This window comes from Cylas formicarius, unplaced genomic scaffold (genome assembly GCF_029955315.1).
Source record: "Cylas formicarius isolate icCylForm1 unplaced genomic scaffold, icCylForm1.1 PGA_scaffold_4__25_contigs__length_36172078, whole genome shotgun sequence".
Classification (NCBI taxonomy): Eukaryota; Metazoa; Arthropoda; class Insecta; order Coleoptera; family Brentidae; genus Cylas; species Cylas formicarius.
The window spans coordinates 28839484-28864475 of NW_026844334.1; the positions used below are offsets into that span (position 1 = coordinate 28839484).

General features: G+C 35.4%; 1 protein-coding gene across 7 annotated transcripts in view; it reads left to right on the forward strand.

Annotated features, from left to right (window-relative positions):
* LOC132701621 (protein groucho-like) overlaps positions 1–24992 on the forward strand; it is a 135775-nt gene that overhangs the window by 27751 nt on the left and 83032 nt on the right. For 6 of the 7 annotated variants that reach the window (XM_060669719.1, XM_060669715.1, XM_060669720.1 and 3 more), the window contains exons 3-4: positions 7648–7711; positions 18394–18438. In XM_060669719.1, the coding sequence (XP_060525702.1) occupies positions 7648–7711; positions 18394–18438 (109 nt within the window). Of the gene's footprint in view, positions 1–4632; positions 4722–7647; positions 7712–18393; positions 18439–24992 lie in introns of those variants that run through there. The other variant, XM_060669721.1, reaches the window with a different exon arrangement.

Here is a 24992-nt window from a genome sequence, read left to right on the forward strand (position 1 = left end):
CTCAGGACAAGGTCGAGTCAACACAGCACCAATTCCATAACCCGATGCGTCGGTCTGTATTACGAATTCATTTGAATAATCGGGACACGTCAAAATCGGAGCAGCAACCAATAACTCTTTAATCTTAACAAAGGACTTCTCGCATTCCGGGGTCCAGTCAAATTTATGGTTTTTCTTCGTCAACGCGGTGATCGGGGCGATAATGGACGAGAAATTGTCCACAAAACGCCTATACCAAGAAAAGGTGCCTACAATTCCACGCACTTCTCGAACTGTCCTAGGTTGGGGAAGTTCTATCATAGCTTTTACTTTATTGGGGACAACTCTAAGACCTCGCCTATCTACAACATAACCCAAATAGACCATCTCTGGTCGACACAACTGACACTTGTCCCAACTGACCGTGACGTTCGCCTCTTTCAGTCTTCGCAACACCTCCTCCAGTACCCTAAGGTGCTCTTCGAACGTCTGCGTCACTATGACAAGGTCATCTAAATAAACGTAAACGTAAAGCTGCAAATCATAGCCAATTATGTTGTCAATAAGTCTCTGCCAGGTGGCTGGTGCGTTATGGAGGCCGAATGGCATTCTCTTGAACTGGAACAAGCCCCTTCCACAAATAAAAGCTGTCATGGCCTTGGACGACTCTTCAATTGGCACTTGCCAAAATGCACTTTTAATGTCAAGTGAAGACAGGTACTTTGCGTCTTTGAGTTTGTCCAGGATCTCCGAGACTAGTAGGAGTAGTCCACGCAAAATCGATATTTTCCAGTATTTTTCTTTTGCACCATCACCACTGGTGAAGCTCAAGGACTATTACTTCGTTAGATGACCCCTAATCTCAACATTTCTTCAATCTCGTCATCTATGTGTTTCTGAATGACCGGTGATACTTTGTAAGGACGTTGGCGAATTGGAGCCGCTTTGGTCTCTATTTTGTGCTCTACACGGTTGGTACAGCCGATGCTCTCTCCCATGAGGGTCTTATATTTGTTGACAAGTTTATCCAAGCATTGTTTTTCGAAAGGAGTGAGGGTGGACAATTGCTCAGAGGTGATAGAACAAATAGAATCTGGGTTATCTGAGAAATGCCACTCATTCTGACGTAAATCCGGCACAATACCCATCGCAACCCAGAAATCTGTGCCTAAAATAAGTGTATGAGGTAACTCAGGAACCACCACAACCTCCACCAAACGAAGTCTATCCCTCAGTCGTAACGGTAGCTCAACAGTTCCGATGCTTTCCGCACTCTGTCCATTTGCTACCGTGCACAAGGATTTATTACTCGAATTAAGCGTAACACCCAAACACTTGACCATTTTCCATCCTTGAATTCCCAGAAATGTCCGCGACGCTCCCGAATCAAGCAATCCGAGTAACGTATGCCCGTAAATGTCAATTTCCAAATAAGGTCTTTCGTCTTTTCCGGCATGTCTTAATATAAAGTCTAAGATAGGAGTGAAGGATTCGGTCGGTGTATTAACGGCTGTCTCGGAGTTCGACCTCCTACGAGCGCCGATTTGCGTTTCCCTGCTTATTACACGCAGGACAATTCCTCTTGGTAACCCCTACTCTACTACAACCGAAACAAGCAATCTTTCTTGAGGCAGCACAACCTACAGAAAGGTGACCTGGTTGGTTACAATTGTAACATATGACATCTTTGACCCGGACTGGACTTGCAGGACTAACTCTCTGTTGGTCTGCAGAAACCCTAACTCCGTCCGGCCTTGTGGTACTACGGATTGCAACGCATGGTCCTCGTCTGAGTCAGCGCTACCTCTTAAGTCAGTCGCGTTGATCTCCAAACGTCCCAGAGCCGTTAATGCTTCGGCTACCAATATTGCCTTTACACTGTTCTCCTCTGGGTTAGTCGGTGTTGTATTATTGATTTTGCCCAGTACGTGGTTTACTCTGCTCTGGAGCCTCATATACTCATTGCTTTTGCTCGAGCCTGAGAACCTTTCCAGCTGTGGTAACAAGCTGTCCAACTTCTTCGCAACTTTCCACGAATCTTCTTGGAAATTGAAAGAATATGTAGGATAGTGCAGGCTATCGCCACACCTCTCAAGCTGTCTAGCCATAGTTAAGGAGCAGAGCAATACCTCTCCAAGTGAGCTCATACGTCAGTTCGTCTTTCGTAAGACAGTTTACGTTCATACGGCGTCCCATCCTGCTGCGAGCTTATACGAATCAAATACGTTGTGAGCGGTCCCTAAATGACGCTATAGACTACCACTCGCCACTAAACTCTCAACTACTTCTTACCAATATATCACACCATATATACCAGAAGTCCACTTACACCCTTGAACTAAACAACACAACGCGGGCAGGATAAGCCGAATAAAAAAAAAAAAAAAAATCAAGGTACTAGTTAGATATCGGTAATCGTATACGCGATACTCTTAATACACATGTCAACCAAGTTTTAGAATCTTAAATTGCCAAACAAAAAACAATACTAATAACCACAAAAAATGGCTTCCAAAAAAAATAATGGCCCCACGTTGGGCGCCAAAAATGTGGCGATATTTTAAAGCACGACCCTCAGTCTAGCGGAAGTCAGATGGGGCCACTCGTAGACACAGTATTGGCAAGAAGGGTATCGGTAGCGGCCGCCAGCTTTTAAACAGTGGAGAAGGGCGTGGGGAGTTTTTATAAGGGCGCCACGTATTTATACACTACCTAACCCGCTAAGGAGATAGAGTTTATTACTGTGCACTCGACTTCCCACTAAATACGAAGTGATTATTCGAGTTGAGAACCCCAATCCCAATGAGAGGTCACAATAACAACAAACTCGGTTGACACGGAGTATTAGAGTTTAATTGTACAAATGTTGGTACATGAGTATATATATATAAAATAAAATAAAATAAGTCAAATGTAAAAAGGGAAAGGTAAAGTCGGTTAATCGGAACGTGATCTTATTAGTTACCCCGCTATAGTGCCGCAAGGATTAGAGTCAACCGCCGGTAGTTTCAAGTCGACTGGATAGATAGCGCGAAACCGAACGAGCGATTTATGACGTCATATATCTTCGAACAATGCGCATAGTATGAGAGGGAAGCTACCGAGCTTCGACACTAAACGAGGATGTCTATAGTTACAACACAATCGAGGGTCATTACTAATAATTTAAGTTTACATACGTTAAATGACCTAAGCTGACTCAGGTGTATAACCGATAGATAACCGTAAGGTTTCACTCGTCTACTCTCCTAGCTCCAACCTTCCTAGTACGGCACTGCTGCGTACGCTTACACCGTGTTGCGGGCACGAACTTCTAAGTGGTGCGCGTGCTGCTCGGGAACGTGTAGTACCCAAACCAAGCCAGCCATAAATCCAAACGTGCCAGGTAGGAGGCAGGTAGAACAGGCAAGTCCAAGATCCAGAAAAAAAAAGGAAGATCCAAAACAGAGAAACAACCAATCGGAAATTAAAACCGGGAACTAAACGCCAAGTAGGAAACCCTGTAAACAAATTCCTCAGTTTACAGTGTACTATAGCGGAAGATTCTTACCTCTAGCGAGGGTTTTCCACGCTTCTGCTCGCTTAACGACTCGTGCAGTCTGAATACAACACAAACCAATGGCGGCAATTACCACAACTCCAAACGACGGAAGCTAACCGGCTTAGCGCCTCTATGCACAGCAGTGTTATAGGATCCCTAGTGATCGAAGGCGGAATCAATAGCACGTGGTGGCGGGAGCCGATAATCCCACAAAATGGTGCGTGAGCTGTTCAGCCAAATCCCAATAAGCCCTGGAACGGCCTCACTCGCATCCCTCTCGGCTTCTACACAACAACTCACACACGCAGCGGTTTTCGCTTTTTACTCCCCAACAAAAATGGGTTCTGGGTGCTCTTCACCACAGAAAAACAAGCGAACCGCCAGCAACACTATCCACCACAACTGCTTGCTAAACGATTACTCCAAAATGACTAAACGATTGCTCCGCGAGACTTCCTGCCGGAAGTACATCGTAAAACCGAAAATACTATCCATCTCACTCGCACACGCGAAGAATCCACTTTAGTATCTCTTACTTTCGGAACACTACGGCCTTCCTCCAAACTAAATAAGACGCCAAAAATACATGCTGCCAAGTTTCGCATATTGTATGACCTACGACTACACGAGACAAATGATGCTTGTGTGCTACGGAAAGGATGGCGTGTAGGGCAATGATACCTGCGCTAAACGAGTAAACACATAACCCTAGACCAACGACCAAGAGAACGTAATTTTTATTTATTGGACTAGCTTACATCGAAATCTATGCATTCCGGCAACACCGCCAAACACCTGTCAGGTGATGGGAGGCGACGGACGTAAACAATGCCGGCAAACCAAATACTGAAAGAAATACTGACTTCTAAGTCAAGAATCAGGGAGGTGTGTACAAATAACAGCCAGGTAGGTACTAAAATGCTCCCTCTATGCATAACAACCCGAATACAGGGACCAGCAACCAACTAACCTGAAATAGCCATGTGGTGCATATCTTCTCTTAGAGCCTTGGATACTGATTTGATCGCTCTCCTTTTAAGGAGCGACAACTAGAATAGAGACAGGCAAGGCTACGGAGCCTCGAGTGCGAGGGATGTCGCAGGAATATACCAGGACGAACGAAAGCAATGACTACAATAACCGTTACAACTTCGAGCAGCCTCTAGCCATCCAAGAAGTACTAAGGTCTCAACCTAAGGAAGTATGCAAACATGTTTACATGCACTGGCGTGTAACGTCGCCACAAGACCAGCGAAGGCGACGCAGGGGCATTATATATAGGGTTGGAAGAAGATTATCACCACTACACGAAATTTCCCAATACTACGTTAGAAATATCCTTATAATGGCTTGTGCTAACTGTACCTAGTAACGTATAAGTGCAATAAGATCATAAATAAAAAATTGGCTGTGTTGCTAAGGAGACCCTCTCGTTCGAAAATTTTACCAGGGTTCTTGACGAATTGGCAGAAGCGCTAACGGTGAAAAATAGACTGTTACAAAATTGAGGAGTATATATAAATTCGGTATAAAAATTGGCAACAAAATTTTAGAAACATTTTTATACGATTTTATTATTCAATAACTGGAGAAGAATGATCCGTATCAAATGATAATCGACTTTAGAGTTTATTACCCAACAAATATTTTGCGAGGAATACAAGTGGCAAGATGCAAAATAAATAATACACAGCTAATGAAATGTTAATAATGATAGTAATGTAATTACTTACAAAAAATAAGTTAGAATGGCAACAATAATAAAACTAAAAGCAGAATGGTAATATTTCCCAAAGTATTAAAAATAAATAAATAGGGCACAGTAGAAATTTAAAAGACAAATAACTTTCATCACAGTGGTAAATAATAGTAATCGTTACGGAAAGAAAAACAGATGAATATTCATTCTACACAAAGTAAATATCAGTTTAAAAAATTTACAGAAATTTCATTAAGATTTTCTTCGAAAAGTGGGATTTTCCTGAATCGTACAACATTTTCAAAGTTTTTAATTTCTCTTTCCTCATGCAATAAAAATTTTAATTTAGTAAACCGGTAATAAACATTTCTGTGACCGTCATACATTTTTTCTTTAGTTTATGTTAAATCTATGACAAGATCACCTTATATTTGCTATTATCCGAGGGGCAAATCAACATCCAAAACTGGTACACCGGATTTCAGACCCGTATGGTGGTCTTCACAGAATTCACAAATTTGAAGATTGAATGGGCTTGAAATTTCACTTATTTCACTAACATTTTTGGATTTTCAAATAATTTTACGACTGATTATGAAAAGCAATTAATAAATTAATAACTTGAAAATATATAAAAAGTATGTTATTTTGAAACCTCATTTTATTTATTTATTTTTTATTAATAAATAGTTGTTATGAAAGATATAGTCATTATTAGATAGTTAATTAATTACTATTAAATAATCAATCTAATAACTAAATCCATAAATTTTTAAAGGGTCATAAAAAATTTATTTTTAATTTCAATTTAATTAATTTTTTTCCCTTCTCTTCAGAGTTAGAAAAGTTACTTTAGAAGGTAAATACATAATTGAAAACTTTGAGCGTGTACTATCTTGCTTATTTTAAATAGAACAATTATTCCTATATTAAATTATTTATCAAGTTTAGGACTTTTAGTAAAGAATTTCAATAATCATTAATATATTTTGAATTATTTGGTTGAGTGAATATTCCAAAAAATCCATACTAAAAATTCCACCAATTAAGTTTACTTAAATGAGCAATAGTAATAGTATAACTTAAAAATAGTTATTTAATCATTACATATTCGATTTTTTTTATTTTAATTTGTTTATTATTTAGGGAGGCTTTAATTAATGGAAAGTGCTCAAAACTCCAAAGAGGTCATAATTTTACAAATATTTCAGGGATTTAACACATAAGAAAGATTTTACAGATTTCACAAAGCTGATACGTCAGATTTCACGCGTAATTTACCCCTCGCTATTATCATTATTATTCTCCTCAAGGAGCTTGGAATTCATCTACAGAAAAATTTGGGCATCAATGTTTATGTTTACAAAATTTTGCACAATAACATCTGACATTTCAGAATCTGAACATGAAATTTCAGTGCCAGAATTAAAATAGCTATCTTTGGAAGAAAAATGATCTCCGAAACATAAAAATTATATGTTTTTCGATATTGTATTTAGTTTTCCCTCTACTTTACCATGTAGAATAAAAATCATTATTTGAGATGGGAAACTTATGAAGTGATTCAGAAAAATATTTATTAAAATTTATTGTTAGAATTAATATCCCGACTCATATCGAAAAATTAGAATTTAATAAGGATGCTGATAATAATGTTTAAAGGGAGCCAAATTCTTAATACTTCTGTTATTTCTGTTGTGTAGTGGAAGGTCTGAAGACCAAAACCCAAGACCACCTTGCTGATTTACTATAAGTAAAAACCTTTCCGGGCACCATGGGTATGGCTTTCCATTCCATATACTCTACTTAAAACTCCAACCGAAACGGACCAAGGTCTATCTTGAAAACAAACAAAATGGCATTAGAAACCAATCAACAAATATTGTTTACTTCAATAAAAATAAAAAACAGGTATTATATTTTAAGCAAAATAAATGCCATGCCTATTAAAAACATAATCTGTAGAAACATACTTTTCAATTAAATCACGAAAATAGCCCCTCTTCGCTTAATATTACCTTTTGTTTTCAATTCTACACAGCAAAGAGCTTCTGGAACCACTATAGAAATCGCAAACTTATTTAATATTCAAGATAGGTTTAAAATATATGTCTAAAATATTCAAGCAAGTAAATTTAAATGTCATTTAAAGTAGGAAGATAGCCTTTATAGTTCTAAGGTAATTTATAAAACAGCACCATTATACCGAAATTCGTGGACTAACAAAACCGAAGCCAATGAGTTCTTAGTAGCGAAATTAAATCGTTTATGAAACATCCGCCTCGATGTGCCAAAACTCGTGCATAATATTCAATTTAACACGACACTTCTGACGATACTAATAAACCGATTTCTGCTAAACTTAATTGTGAATTGCAACTTTGTTTTTTCTGTTATCAACAAATACATTAATAATATTAATTTTCAGGTTAAAATTAGAATGTGAGAAATTGGCTAACGAAAAGACTGAAATGCAACGGCACTACGTAATGGTAAGTCAATCTTTTAATTATAGATAGGACAGAACAAATCCATTTTACTTTTTATTTTGAAAATCGAAATTAGAATGTGCTTTATAGCGATACAGAAAGAAATTAACAATTATTTTTGTCTCCTTTCTTAAAGAGAGAACTTAAATTTGCTTTTTGCTAATTTTGAAGAGTTTTTCCAGACTTCCAGTTTATGCTGTTATGCTACATTTATTGTGCCATAATAATAATTAAAATTAAGATAAGTTAATTTCTGGTAATAGCTATTTAATATTACTTACTTTTTCTGTGAATTTAAAATTTTCGCGTAATTTACACCAACATTGCAAATAACTGTCTGTTGCTTTATCTACGGCTATAACAAAGTTCTTTTTTCTATTCAATTTTTAATCTTAACAGAGCTCTGCAGTTTTGAAAAAATAAATAGCAAAGTATTGGAAATAGGTGTATTACATTGTTCAATTTGAGGTGGAAAGGAGCGAAAAAAAAAATCTTCTATATATCGCGGGACTGTAAAACGCGCTCAAAAATGTATGTTTTATTTGTCACGCTTTAAAATAATTTTGAATTGTGCATCCTAACAGTGCAACAATCCAAAATGTAGTTTTTTGTTTTTTGCTCCCTTGAGTGTTTACTATTAACTCTCATAAAATGAATACCAGAAATTTCAAAAAGTTTTATCCCAATTTCTTCCAATCACTTAAAAGTACTACTTTCTACAAAACTTCTGGGTTCCTCCTGCGTCGGTTTTTGCTGAGTCGAAATTGCTGACGTTTCGCCAATCATCCTGTTGGCTTCTTCAGAGCTTGACTGAAACTGGCTCGTATTTTACTCTGTACCTGCATAATGAGTGGCATAAACACCGTCTCGGATGACTGATTCCCAAATTGGCCAGGTACAGACCTGAGTCGCGGTTAAGATTGTTAGGTTGTTTATAGATTTCTATAGACTCTGGTATTTTTCGTTGGTAGAAGAATTGATTACATGCAAGAATTTTAGTTTTATCGAATAAAATTTTATGTTCGGTTTCAAGAGTGTGTTCGGCAACAGCTGATGAGTTTATTTGTCTTAGTCTTAAGGCTCTTTCGTGTTCTTTGAGCCAAGTTGATATTTTTCGTCCGGTCTCTCCAATGTATTCTTTGCCTCATATGCATGGGATGCTGTAAACTCCTGACATCTCAAATGGAATTTTGTCTAAGACAAATAAACTCATCAACTGTTGCCGAACACACTCAAGAAACCGGACATAAAATTTTATTCAATAAAACTAAAATCCGAGACGGTGGTTATGCCCCTCATTAGCGCCCGACGCAGGAGGAATCCAGAAGTTTTGTGAAAATTGTAAAAAACGATTTTAAGGAAATTGAAGTTAGTTATTGTTATTTTGTATTTGTATTTTGTAGTCTGCGTAAGGCGAATTGCCTTGATAAGTAATAAAATAGTGTACAGGGACAGTGTTTTGTTTTCTTTGCAAAACTTTTTTCCCACTGCTCGAAGATCCTGTTTTCTCCCACAGATATTAATGTCGTACAAAATAAAAAAAAGCAAATTTGTAGGTTTTAATCTTGCATTTCCTTCCATTTCTACAATTAATTACTAATAGAATTCATTTCTCCCTCGGAAATAAGAACTTCCCTGTTCTTTTTATAGAATTTTTTTGTATCAAACCTATTCTGATATTTTAGGGAAACATTCCCACAATGCTCTTATTGCAATTGTCTAGGGATTAGATTGCATTGAAAGTGGAAAAAAAACTAGATATTAAGTTTATTTTGTGTTCCAAAACTGAGGAAGTTTGGCTGTAGGTGATGCGTCGAAATGTCTTTAGGGTTAGTAAACTATCTTTATTTATGTAGGTAGGTGCATAAAAACTAATTAAATGAAAATTTTCGCTTTATACGGGATTTATTAATAACGAACTTCATAAATAAATAATTGAGTGATTTATTTTTCCTTGGGCTAATGCTTCATTTGATTTTTTATTTGTTTGAAAACTAAATAATTTATTTTTATAATAATATAAAGGAAAATATTCGAAAAATATAGAAAAACATATGTAATGGATGATGTCAATTGGTGCGTTTCAACAGAAAAAACCTTTTTCAATTTTCTAGAACATGATATAACATGGATATGCCATACGGGGAGTGTTGTTGATTTTTAATAAAAACATCAAAAATCATTGATTTTTTTGAAGTAATGATTTTTTTGAGTTTAATTATTTTTTTTCATAAGAATATATATTTCCCGTTTTTTTAGCAATTACAAAATAAAAAAAACTTTTTTCAATTTTCTAGAACATGATATAACATGGATATGCCATACGGGGAGTGTTGTTGATTTTTAATAAAAACATTAAAAATCATTGATTTTTTTGAAGTAATGATTTTTTTGAGTTTAATTATTTTTTTCATAAGAATATATATTTCCCGTTTTTTTTTAGCAATTACAAAATAAAAAAAACCTTTTTCAATTTTCTAGAAGATGTTGTTGATTTTTAATAAAAACATCAAAAATCATTGATTTTTTTGAAGTAATGATTTTTTTGAGTTTAATAATTTTTTTCATAAGAATATATATTTCCCGTTTTTTTTTTAGCAATTACAAAATATTTGAAAGCCACTATAAACAATATACACACTAAGTATTCACGCTTTTTGCAAGAAAATTTCTTGTGCGATCTGTTTTTTTTCCCGATCTATAAATTGTCGTTGTCGAATACGTCTCGCGTATTTAGTTGGTGGTTTGTCAAAGGAGTGAGCTTAGTGGCATATTGAGCATTAGGTGAAAATATTTATTTGGCTGGAAGAAAAGCATATGGTAGTTTTACATTAAAAAAACAGATCCAAATAATGAATCGACTCTGATTGTGGAGCGATTTGTAAATATAAGAAACAGGATGGGGATAGAAAATCGGGACAAAATAGTATTTTCATTCAAACAATACAACGAAAATGCAGAAGCATAAAGTGTATATTATTGTTATTTGCCTTATTTTTTTGAGGAGTTGAGTTTTACTTTTTATTTGTGATAATATTTTTGTGTTGGTCTCAATAAAAAAGATTTAAAAAATAGGAGGTTGATTTAAGTCATGATTTTAAATTAAAAATCAAGTGATTTTAATCCTGCATATGGGGCATCGTGTTTGGGAAAGCACCCTGTATGGAAAGCGGGATATTTGACTGCGAGCATCCGCACACAAAAAAATCAATAAATCCCATTTATCTGTCGCGGATGCTTCCACGTCGACGTCAAGTAACAAACGACTGTGTAGAAACCGCAATTTACGGGGGTTGCGCAGGATCCCATCCCAGGGAATAATTATAGGAGTAATTCGGGATACATCTTTGCGTCGCTTCGGAGCAATCAATTTGCGCCCTCTTTAAGGCTAATATTCGCGTCATCCTTTTGTTTGCTCTCATTCAGGGTTGGGCTGATTTAAATCACGATTAATATTATGATTTAAATAAAACTCCTATTTTTTTAAATCCTTTTTTTATTGAGACTAACACAAAAAGTACAGCGTAAAAATATTAACAGAAACAAAAACTAAAACACAACTCTTTAAATAACATAATAATCACTTTATGTCGTAGATCTACAGAGCTGTCAAGCGACATTCGAGAGCCTAAAAAGAAAATAAAAACATTAAACATGATAAACCAAATACGCGCACAATTTTCCTCTAAAAAATTAGTAAAGGGTTTATTAGATTTTATTAAATTTATACTGTTAACTTTTTTTTTAATACGTTGAACATCAAGTACATTCTTTCCCAAGATAAAGAAACTATGCGATATAAATACAAAATACTTTTTTTATATATCGTAAACAATAAAAATAAGTACGTTTCTAAAAATTATAAATAAATAAATATGCGTGAATTGAGATTTTGGCAAGAAAAGTCAAAAAGGACATGACATTTTTTAAATAAGAAATGCCTTAATTCTTTTGCAAAAGTCTTTGTGAATACTATACTTCTACCTTTCATGAGATGGAGAGTTAAATAAAAATGAAATAAGTAATAAGAAAACAATGTTATTTAGCTACCTGAATTCCTTTCTCGTGTTTTTTAAGTCTTTAACCTGCCCCCTGAATTTCTTTCCTGCAGATTTTACAAATCGCTGTAAACCAAGATTTATCTGGATCTGTTGTTTTAATGTAAAACTGCCATGCCATTTTCTTTTATTCCATCCATTTAAATATTTTCACCCAACGCTCTATTTTCACTAGTTTCATTCCTTTGACAAACCACCAACTAAAAACGCGACACGTATTCGACAACCACAATTTATAGATCGGGAAAAAACGGGTCGCGAGAGAAATTTTCTTGTAAAAAGCGCGTCCTGACGAATACCATATTTAAAATAGTTTGTAATTGCAAAAAAAAATGGAAATTCATATTCTTATGAATTAAAAAAAAACAAGTTTTTGATAAAAAACCAATGATTTTTAATTTTTTAATAAAAATCAAAGTTTGTCCAACACAGCTCAAAATTCTTGCAGTAATTAAGATCATAATTCACAAACAAATTCATTCATTATCGAATTTACATCAACAAATTTCTCTACGAAAATCTTACAAGGTGAATCTTATTTTTTAAATACACTTCTACAGGCTATGCTATAAGACGACTTACAAATTTTATAAATTTCTTCTGCGTCGGTTGTTGATGAATCAAACTTACTTTCTCCAATCATCCTATTGGCTTCTTCAGAACTTAACTGATTCTTGTTTGCATTCTACTCTTTACCTGCTTATAGGTAAAACTGATAGTTTCATATTGAATTATTTTCACTTTATTGCCATACGATCACAGTCTAATCGTTGTAACAGCCTATTCATGCTTTGTTTTAAAATATAGAGAACTATCTATTGTACTCAAAAAGTTCAAAACTGGAGTATGACGTAAAACTCATGTTTCACGATATCTGGTTAGGTCAGACTGGCTGAATATGGTCGAATGATATAAACTTCACTTCCTGTTATTCTATTAGAAAATCATTCATGCATGTTAGTATATTATAGATATATTATATTAGTCTCTGGCTGTACCAAATGTCTGACTTCCTTAGCCCTTAATTTTTCAAAGAAACTTCGACGTGTTACTGTAATACTATTTACAAACCTTCTGGATTCCTCCTTAGCCCTTTGCTACTAAATTTAATTCGAGAAAAAATTTTGAAATTGTTTTGTTATTAATTGTTAAAGCAATGAAGCCATTTATTATGATAGTGAAGAATGCCTATTTATTGTTATTTTTTATCACTTACCATCTAACCCCACATTATTCCTTTATGACAGAGTAAATTTTAACAAAATAATTAAAACATACTGAACGGTAAAACGTTTAATAAGTACATTTATTTACTTTAGTGCATCGGTATTTGCTGTTAAGCCATAGCGTTCACAGTGGGATATCATTAATAAAAAAAATTTGACCCACACACCAACGGAAAGATGTTTGTATGTTTGTTAGTATATTATAGATATATTATATTAGTCTCTGGCTGTACCAAATGTCTGACTTCCTTAGCCCTTAATTTTTCAAAGAAACTTCGACGTGTTACTGTAATACTATTTACAAACCTTCTGGATTCCTCCTTAGCCCTTTGCTACTAAATTTAATTCGAGAAAAAATTTTGAAATTGTTTTGTTATTAATTGTTAAAGCAATGAAGCCATTTATTATGATAGTGAAGAATGCCTATTTATTGTTATTTTTTATCACTTACCATCTAACCCCACATTATTCCTTTATGACAGAGTAAATTTTAACAAAATAATTAAAACATACTGAACGGTAAAACGTTTAATAAGTACATTTATTTACTTTAGTGCATCGGTATTTGCTGTTAAGCCATAGCGTTCACAGTGGGATATCATTAATAAAAAAAATTTGACCCACACACCAACGGAAAGATGTTTCGGTAATCATTCACATCAAATATCAAAATCAGTGAGTGAAAAAGTACATGATTTCATAAAATACGATTACCCACATTTTACTGTGTGTTTCCGGCCGACTGGAGTTGGAAAGGCCACCAATAAATTATTGACTGAGAGAAAGACAATAGGTCAGGTGGAAATTCCCAAGAAAAGTATACGCAGACCAGAAAATGCCGCTGATGGAGACAGGATAAAACAGAATGCCGTTGATAACTATGAGATAAAAACACATTAGTCAAGGTTTTTCGTGGCCAGTTGATGAACTATTGTCCTGATTCGGGTGTGTAAACGGCGTCGTCGGTTCGAATTGCTTCCTAACGTTTCGTCAGTACTAGTGGCAAGCTTCTTCCTTCCATCTCCGATGTCCGCGCAAGTTCTATTACGCAAGTTTTAGTTAGATTTCGATAGTCAATTTTTCAAAGAAACCTCCACAGGCTACTGTAATACTTTTTACAAAACTTCTGGATTCCTCCTGCCATCAATCATCCTGCTTCTTCAGAGTTTGACTGAAACTGGCTCGCTTTTTACTCTGTACCGGCTTATAAATTGTTTGAGGGCGGCGGATCTAAATGAGTCGCGATTAAGATATAGATTATAGATTTCTATAGACTCTCGGATTTTTTGTTGGTAGAAGAATTGATTACATGCAATAATTTTAGTTTTTTCGAATAAAATTTTATGTCCGGTTTCGTACTTGTCTTCGGCCACTGCTGATGAGTTTATTTGTTCTTTGAGCCCAATTGATATTTTTGGTCCGGTCTCTGCAATGTATTCTTTGCCGCATATGTATGGAATGCTAGAAACTCCTGGAATCTCAAATGGAATTTGGTCATTGACGGATCGAAGATGTTGAGAGATTTTTGGACAAGTGGTAAATCTGGTTTTGACGTTATATTTCTTTAGACCTTTTGATATGTCGTCAGTGATGTTTTGATTGTAAGGAAGGACGACAGTAGCAAGTGTGGGATTGCTTTAGGCCTTATTGCTATAGGAAGCTTGCGATGAAGTATATTTTATGATGGAACGCTTAATATCTAATATCTATGTGGAAATTATTAGAGAAAAGAGCAGAGGTCAGGTGTTTTAATTTTGGGTTCAGTGACTCCTGTTGAGATAGTTTTACGGCTCTGTAAACAAGAGAGTTAACCGATAATATTTGGGTCGGATGGTAATGTGACATTGCATTAAGGTATCGGTCTGTGTGCGTAGGTTTTCTGTAAACACAATTACCCAATATCTAAGAATGGGAAGTTATAATTAGTTTCTAATTCAATGGTAAAGCGTATGTTACTGTGTATAGAGTTTAAACGTCTAAGAAAATGGAAAATGAGGAGAGCTTTCTTCTCAAACGCTTCCACAAATATATTCGCGATGACTGGTGATAGTTGAGAACCCATTGCTGTTCCCGATGTTTGTTTAAAAATTTGAAGGTTATAACAAAAATATGTTCCATTTTTCAATTCAGGTGAGATGGTTTGGTTCCAGATTCTCGGATTATAATATATCTGAAATGATGTTGAGAGTTTCAGAAATAGGAACTTTAGTAAGTTCGAAACTAACCATAATATTTTATGTATCTAATGTAATGCTTTTTATTTGCTCAATGAAGTGAAAGGAATTAAGTACGAAACTATCAGTTTTCCCTGTAAAGGGTTTTAATAAGGAAGCTAGATATTTTGCTAGAGAATATGTTGCTGTAGTCCTGGTTTGTGAATCTTTAAGAGTCCGTAGAGACGAGGAATTTTGGAGTCATGAAGGGTCACAGATTCTTTCGCGGAGTCTGATAGAGAAGAAGCCTTAACAATAGATTTAGTTGCGTTGCGTTCCATAGGTGACATAGGATCTTTTTTAAGTTGACCATATGACCCGTCTGTAAGATATCTTGACCTGACCAACCTTGACCTGAGGAGGGAGCATGGAGTGATCCGAAGCTTAACGGAACCACCTCGAAATATTAACAAGCCGGAAGATCTGCAGGCCAAGCGCAAACGCTTGAAGACTACGTTCAAGGCAATTGACTGCAGCAAGAGGGAGACCGATTGGCCAATTGGCTCAAGGTCACGACTTACCACCTCAAGATCATATTTTTCCTATATTCCGAAAGTCCAGTTTTCTTGGTGGCTAATCGACTCTGTTTTTTTTAAAACTAAATAAAAAAATTATTTGTGTTAAGTTTTTAAAATACTCTCTTACCGCCAAGGCACTACGCATTAGTGTTCTCAATAATCTCCTATAACATTATTGAAGACTATCGAAGTATAGTATAGTAGTAGTAGTAAAAGTATTAAGAAATGCGAGACTCGACCACAAAAGACAAAGAACAACTTTGGCCAGAAATTGCATCAAAAGAAAATTTGGGAAGTGGACAAGAAGGTTTCCTATAATTGCATTTGAAATACGATTAAAATTGGAAAAAATCGAAGCTGTTGTGATTGCGACGTGTCGGATAACATAACAAATAATGATGAAAAATGTCACCAATAAACTTATTTGCAATGCTCACCCTTGCATGAATGTTCACAATGTGCATGATATCAATAATGTTGTAAGACATCAATTAATAAATTACTTTAATGAATTTTAATTTGTTAAATAAGTATTTCTTATATCTTTTCGTAAAATCAAAAGCAGTATTAAAACAACACCTCTTTTATTAATCGAACAGGTCTAAATAGTATCTTTTGAATGCCACAAATAAGCTTTAATAATAAACAAAGTGTGATGACCCTGCACAATATTTTTATAAAGTAGTTAAAAAATAATACACCTAAATAGGTATATGTATTTAGCAATTCTATATATAATTTTTTTGTAAAGGCTAAGGTGGGAGATTTTTATTTGATTTTAATGTAATAGCGTAGGGGATGATAGTACTTATATATACTAGTTGCATTTTTGATTAAAGCTAGTTTGTTCATCTTGTAAAAAATACTGCTTATCTGATCACTTGATATATCTACATATTGTATTTGTGTCCCTGTTTTCTTCTTCTTTTATATTGTCGGTAACATCACATTTATCAATCAGGTTCATTTGGCCACAAGTCTCACTAAAATCAATTTTTATTGTAATTATTTCCAAAAATATTTTGATTTTGATGGAAGTTATAATTAAAAAAAAATAGTGGCTAATCATCATCACTTCCAAATTTACTTGGAAGCCCATCGACTCACTCTGCCAATATCTCCTTAACCTCCAAGTTAATATCAGTAATTTCTGGGGGTTTTTAGGAGGTTTTTCTTCACTTCCACTAGCATAACACTTTTCATCAGCCAATTTTTCCTTTGTTGGCTTTAGGTTTTCATATTTTTTTCTTAAGGTCAGAGTGTCCCTAAATATTTGACCACTGTCATTGTTAAATTCCCTTTCAATTTACCACTATCGGTCTTATTATTTTCTAATACTGCTTTATATTTCCTTACCACACAGAGCAATACTTAATCTTCCTTGAAAGTAAAATTTGCTGACCTTTTTATCTCAGCCAGCTTTTAAGGTGCCCTAAAACCTAAAAATCGAAATATAACCAACAATAGAATTATCAACAATCTGATTTTTGACAGCACAAAACTACGTATTCGCGAACGTTACCAACATATTTTTTGTATCTTGAAGGGGGTTTAGTAGAGCTGAACCAAAAATCGCTTGAACAACGGAAATGTATTTTCGAATCCAGTTCATCAGTAAGAGTAGTTTAGTAGAACTGCAGCTTGAGCCGAGAATATACAACCGGGCTTAAGTGTTTCGATTCTGTCCACATTTGTGATAACCGTCCCTGTTTTTCGGCTTATTTCGGCTTCATTTCCTCATTGCGCAAAGTTTAATGTTCCGCAGGCTCTTTTAAGGAGTCCATTTCCGCAGTATCCATCCTTTTGCTATAGTTTTTCATCAGTTGCCAGCATTCTGTCAAGATTCAATTGCCGCTCTGTAGATTCTTTTTTCTAGCGTACATGCCAGAAAAGGCAGAAGGTTTTATCAATTTTGCTTTAACTGATATTAGTATTTGAAAATGATAAGTCGTTCTTGGCGGATTCTGATTTTAATTCTAAGTCAAATTGAAAACTTACTGTCAGTAGCAACTAAAATGATTGCTCATTCCTAACCAGTGAATTTGAACTGACAAGGCAGTTTGAAGATGTTTTATTTAGATTTTCATTCGACTTCGACTATAAACCATCACACCATTATTTTTTTACGTTGAATCCACATACCTTTGTAAAGAAGTATTTATCACCAGGGATTTTGAACTCGAAAATATCGATACTTGCCAAACACCTTATACCGTCATATTACAAAAACTAATTTCACATTTCCTACTAACTTTACTTTATTACAAATACTGCATAATTTAGACCCATTTAGATGAAATTATAATACGTTTTTATGGATAAAACAGCTTTGGATGGTTCCTTGGCTCAATAGTACATAGGTAATGGCATTATTTCAGTTTGGAAATTTGGAAAAATATGTAAATTTGAAGTAGAGTGGAGCTTACTCAAGCCCAATAATCTTTTGCCATAATTTTTGTATTTTTCACTTTTGTAGATGTGACAAATTTGAGACCTTAAGTTTCAGTCACCCTCTGTGTATACGCGAAATATGTTTTTTCCACAAACATCAAAGGCATAACAGGTTATAGGTCATGAAAGTGGCAACAGCTTTCTCTTGTGCTTTATATTCATATTTTGTTGCATACAGTATATGTAATTTTTTGTAATTTAGAATATTTTTTCTTGCAGTACTACGAAATGTCCTATGGCCTTAACGTTGAAATGCATAAACAGGTAAGATATTCCTACAATATTATTAAATGGAGCGAAAAGATGCAGTTATCTAATTGTATTTACATTAATTAAACAATGTAACTGATTTATGAAAAGCCTCAACACAAATCAAGTTTTCCGAGTTTACTGATTTTTGTCACATCCTGTATTTTTTATAAATATTATTTTTATTATTTAATTAATTCAAATAAGAATAACACATTTGTTTTTAAGCTTTCAGGCCGCCAGGCAGCGTACCTTTTTTACATCTATAGAAGTTGATTTTTTGCAATATTCCCACTTTAAGCATTAATATTAATGTCCAATCCAATGACAGGTGATCCTTTACCTATATCACAAATGCTTTTAGTAGTTTAATTTTTAAATTTAATTTTTTTTTTTTTATACAGTTATTTACATTTGAGCTATTTTATTGTGTGATCTATTCGATTATTTCTTTTATTTATTGGTAACCTGTAAATGTTTAATTTACATTAGATCAAGTGTTGCCACGGTGACATTTCCTAGTCATACAGTCGGTCAAAAAAGTCTCCGTATACATAGTATTTTTCAGTTTTCTTTTAGTTTCTTCTTCACTTACATTTAATGAGACTTATGTATCCATACACTTTAATAAATCACTATTCCGAACTGCATGTAGAACCGTGAATTATCAAAATTTTATCAAGTCAGAAGGTATCAAATCAGATGGTATCAAATTTCTCTTAAACAATTGAGTTATACTTGTTTATTTTTGACGAAACTTTTAAGTGAGTGGTTTTGAAGTAAAAGCCAAAGGAGGGCTTAAAATTACAAAATTCCAATTGCGCTTCAAAAAATCATAGTAGATTTATGTAAAGAGAAAAAATCCTTGAGAGATATTAGTAAAATAATTTAAAAATCACATTCAACTGCACTGTATGTAATAGATCAATACAAATCGAACTGATCTCATAAAGTGCGGCCACGTTCTGGTCGTCCCAGGAAGTTAAGCGCACGAGAAGGGTCTTCTGTTGTGAAAAAAATTATAATTAATTTTAAAACAACCTCTCCAAAACTTGCAGAGAAAATCAGGGAAGAGTTCTCAAAAAAATGTTAGCCCTCAAACTATTAGAAACTGCAGCATCGAGCAGGTTATAACGGCCGCATTGCCAGAAGGAACCTAATTAATTTCGGAAAAAAACGAAATTTTTTTAAAATCTTCTAAAAAGACTTAATGCCATTATTAAAGCAAATGGCAATTATACTAAATATTAGACAAAACTGCCTTTTTTGCACACTGTTCCAAGTGTTTTCGAAGCCCGAGCATTGAAGATGCGATCTTGACGAAGCGTCGGTGTAATTCCAGTCGGAGTTCAGCGGGCGAACGGATGATGTCCCGGAATATATAATCTGTGTGTGTGTGTGTGTGTGTGTGTGTGTGTGGGTGCTTGTTTGGAATGTTTTTTTTGACTCGCATTATTTATCGGTAACTAACCAGTTATTCGTATATTATGGACCCATTGGAATTTTTCCGAAGTGAACGGAACGCGAGCCGGAGAAGATAATCTGGCTTTATAGAAGCACTGGTTAAATCGGATTTTAAGTAGCTCCGATAGTTTATTTTTGATAGGGTATTTTGTAGTTGATCTAGCGGGTTGCAGATCGTTGGATTCCGTTTAATAAACAATCAAGTGATTAGATAATTCGTTTGTTTTAAGCACTGCGTTATATGCACTCTCTTAATATATCCGAGAAGTCTAACCCTATGTATATTTTATTATTTTCATTATATTATTAGTATTATCATTTCTTACGATCTCCGACATCAGAGGTAGGATCAGAACTTTTCGGCAACATTCGGACAGTGAAAGTGACTACAATGATCGCGATTAGTGCAGTGCTAAATAAATGCGGTACTGTTCGATGTATGAACTGCAATTGTGGATTTATAGCCTCTAGAATGAGGAAGAGAAAAAAATGGGATGCAGTTCTTGGCAGTCTTTGCAAAAACAGTAGATTTATGGGAGTCATGAGGAATATTTTGTCACTTAAATTTTTTGCTGTTTTGTTGCTGTGTTATGTTGTAAAAGTGACTAGGCAAACGATTGGCCTTATTTCCCTCCGGTCGTCATACTGGATCGAAGCGCTAATCTTTGTAGTTACTGAAATTTTCTATAAACGGCCTTCGAAATTTTGTGCAAGGTATTCCATGTTTCGTTCCATCTTCGGGCAAAAAGCTAAGAACAGAGTCTCCCTGGTCCATTCAAGCTTTAATTTGGTGAGATCTTTCCTTTTTACTTAGCACGGATTCAGATTGTTTACTTTTGAAAGAAACTATTGCATGTAGATATGATGCCAAATGTCTGAACACTGTGGCCACTTTGAGGGACAGTACTGCTCTTGAAGATGCAATAAGCAAATGCTGCGTTTTGATGGAATTCAGCAAATTTTATCTTTTATAGATGATCGACTTTATGACGACCGATGCTATCTTAGAACAAAGATTTAATCCAATTGGGTATCGCTATTCGTTTTTGGTATAAATGATCAATGCTTTAACTGGGAATTAAATGTTTGAAACAAAAAATTAATTTTTGTAATATGTAAATTAACTGACAACACTGATACCAAAGAATACGTTCCTGTAATCATCGATGTATTTACCTAATTTGTATTGTTATATGTTATTTAACTGCCGAAATAGCTGTTAATTGTTTAAAAAATCTAACAATGTGTTTTGTGCTCTTTCTGGCATCAATGGTGGAAGTGTTTTGCTAGCAGCGAATTGCTATGTTGTAAAAAAATTCAGTCTTAAATTGCATTTTATTGCTCATGACACTACTAGGCACTAAAAGTGCACTAAATGAAAAGTTATTGGGCTTAATCGAGCACAATTTTTTTTGGGCAAATCAGTATACTCTTAGGGATTACAAAAATTGTTGTTGTACTGCGTTGAAATCTCCTTCACTCTCTGAAAGTTGTGATGTAGCAAGTAAAAATATCGTTAAGGTGGCAAAAAAAATATAAAAGGAAAGTCGGAAAAGGCTACTGCAAAGTCCGTTTCAGTATATCAAAATACAAGTGAATGATTAATTTCCAAATTAGATCGTAAATCTCGAGGTCCATTTGAAATTACCGCAGTTTTAAAATATGGCGGTTGTCAAGTATTATTAGACACAGCTGTAACTGCAAAAGTACGTTTTTAGAATTTGCTTATGATCAGTTTATGGGTGTGCCTGATGAGCAAGGTAAAGCCGAATCAGACACTGAAAATGAGTAACAAAATGAGCCTGTGTCGGCGAATTCTTAAAAGAAATAGGTGATATTTCGATAAACGAAATTCACTCCGTCCTGACAAAACTAAGTAAAAATAATTTCGGCTTATTTATTTTTTTATTTGTTATCTGGTTATCAAGGATTGGTGGCATAGATACCCAGTAAGTTACTGAAGCTGTGTTGTTTTGTTGGTTGTTGGTTGGTTTATATGAAGGTAACCAGTGAGACCAGATGTGGCGTGTGTCGCCGGGGTGTATTGCTTTATTGGAGATGCGTGTGTCGCCGTAGGTGTTGATCCCGATAATCATTGCATTGTTGAGAGTAATTGTTGCGATAAGCATTGCTTGATTGGAGAGGCGTGTGTCGCCGAAGGTGGCGGTCCCAATAAGCATTGCGTTGGTGGAGGGGCATGTGTTACCCGAGGTGATTGTTTCGATAAGTTTTGCTTGGTTAGGTAGGCGTGTATCGCCTAAAGTGATTATCTAAAGTAGGTCCATATTCCAGTAAATAGAGTTTTACTGGTGGTGGAACCGAATTGCAAAGTTCTTGAGAGCTGATGCTTTCATAGGTTTGCCAAATAGGTTTTTTATATTGGTTAATGTTAATAATAACAATAACTGAGATTTGCATCGCTTTTTTTTATTTTTCTTGGTTAGTCAGGATGCACGAGTGAAGGTAAAGCTTTCGATGTCTAGATGACTATCAGGTGCCCGAGATCATCATGCACTAGTCAGTATGGCCGTGTCGGCGCCCTTAGTTTAAGTGGTCGATATTTTCCCATATTTCATTTTAAGTGTTTGGAATGTTTATTTTTGACTCGCATTATTTATCGGTCTAACCCATATTGCTATTAAATAATATAGTGGCCCTACTATGGTAAAAAGTGATTTGGCGGAGGTGGCTCTGATACAGTCTGTGCCATTGTTGTTTACATTTTTGGTGGATGATTCTCTCCGTACCTTTTTCGTGTTTTTGTGAAAAACTCGTTGTGTTTGTGGCCAAAGTGTAAGGAAAAGAATGTGCCTATATACGGGTAAGAGTTGCCTTAGGTACAAGTTCATTTAAAAGATTTAAAAGTGGTTTAGGACTCCCACTCACAAACCTGCGCTTCGGCGTTATCGCTCACTATGTTCAAAGGTCAAATTACTCACCCCGGCTGTGTCGCACCCCCTTCTCCCGACCCGTCCCGACACGTACCTAGTTCAGTTATTTTAAAAGCACATCTTGTTGCAACTTATAACGGGTTAAGGAAGGGTTGGGACCTTATTTACTTCAACGAAGCATTCATATAATCAAGATCGAACATCACTTAGGTAAGTTCGTTTGATCTTGTGATTATATTCAGCCTTGTTTCGTAAATAAGGATGACGTAGTCATTTAGAGACTGTTGCAACAATTAAACACATTCAGTAAATCTATCTTGTTGTTTTAATCATTTTTGGCATAGTAATCCGAATTGCATCGTTATTTATATGAATGAAAGGAATCTCTATCAGGGAAAGGGTCTGAAGGCGTTGACCTGTTGCAAGCGCTAACAAAGTTACACATTTTTGAGTGAGAACTTCTAGGTTAAGTTCAACATTTTTAAATTGTTTAACACATGGATCCCACGTATTTTCGTACTTGGGTAAGCTAGGCCGTAACATGTAAGCTCCTTTAAAAAACCGTTGAATTCTAAAATCCTGAGCCAAATTAGGACCAGCTTTTTGCGCTATAGCTGACCTATAATAGTTTAAGGAACTATATGAAGCTCCATTGTTAAACTGTAAGGACAAAAATTCCAGAACGTTTACTACACTTTCAACAAATGAATTAATCTTTCTGGAGGAACAAAATTCCCATCAGAGTTTCAAGCCGCAGTTATATTGCTTCAATGTTGCTTCGGAAATTGAAGCCATGCATATTTCTAAAGACTCATTTGTAACTTGTTCACGCAAGAGAGCTTCCCTGATAACATGGCGGCAATTAGGGAAAGGTTGGTCGATAAGGGGTGCGATATGCTCTAATGCCGATGATGTTTTGGCCAATTTCCGTACTTTTCCTGTTTCTCTCGAACCTGTTGTCTAAATAGTTGAAATCTTTTGTAGGTCTGCTTTCTCGGAGCTGTTTGGTACCATCCATCCTGTCGTGCTCCTACACGATGCTTTTGATAGGATGGACTTCTGGAGTTTAACGCACCCCTAGGAGTTCCCGCTTTTTTGGTGAAGGCCTTAGCACTCTTTAGTTGCTGAGATAATACATTGAGGCTCTTTGCTGTTTTCAGCCTCTCATCTAATTTTTTCCCAAATAGCCACTCGTCCAAGAGCGTTTCCTTTAAATCTTTATTTAAGTTCATAGAGACGAGATTCCTTCTGGAAATAGTTTTCAGATTGTGGATGTCGAAAAAGGAGACGACCCGCATCACTTAACTTTTCAATATGTAGTTTGTTCCCCCCCCCCCCCCCCTCCTTCTTTGAGTAAGTCCGTTACGACTAAACCAATGGCAGACAAACATGAAGCAATTTGAACCTGCAAATTAATTAAGCGATGGTCTCTAGTTTGTACAGCTTCTGTTGTCGCTTCTTTCACAACGGGATTTAACTTTGGTGGGCGCAAACCCATACCGTTTTCAGGACAGGGGTATTTGGTTAACAAACTTTTGCGTTTTTCAGGGTCTAAACCCTTCTGGGCAATATTTGTCCAAATATTGATCACGTTTTGCTGAATCGGTAGGCCAGAATCTTTATTGTTGCCGCCCTCGTCTCCTATTAAGGACAACATCTCTGGTTCCAGAGAGTCGCTCCCTTGATCATTAAGGTTGTCTGTTTTCGTCAAGCAAGTGACATCCTGCTCTGTAACCAATACAAATGCTTTGTTATTGTGAACAATAGATTTCGTGTTATCACAACCAAGCTAAAATATATCATTAGTGATCCCAAACAGTCCAAAAAATATTACTGTTATCCCAAACAGTTTAAAATATATTACTGTTATCTCAAACAGTTCAAAATATATTACGGTTATCCCAAACAGCATAATATAATTTTTCTGTTATCCTAGACGGGCCCAAATAATAATAACTTACCATTATTTTCAACCAGCTTTCCTGTTATCCCAAACAGGTGAGGATAAGAAATTGCTGCATAGATATTTACCTTCATTATTCTCCACATCGGAGCAATCACTCGGATTTTGTGAACTCGATGCACTTTCACAAGAACTTTCTGATAATAATTGTAGTGGTTTTTTCCGATTTTTCTTTTCTTACACATCCATTCGGCGCTCCAATCTTTGAAGAATCGTCAAGACGGAACTTTGTCCCTCCCGGGTCACTGATG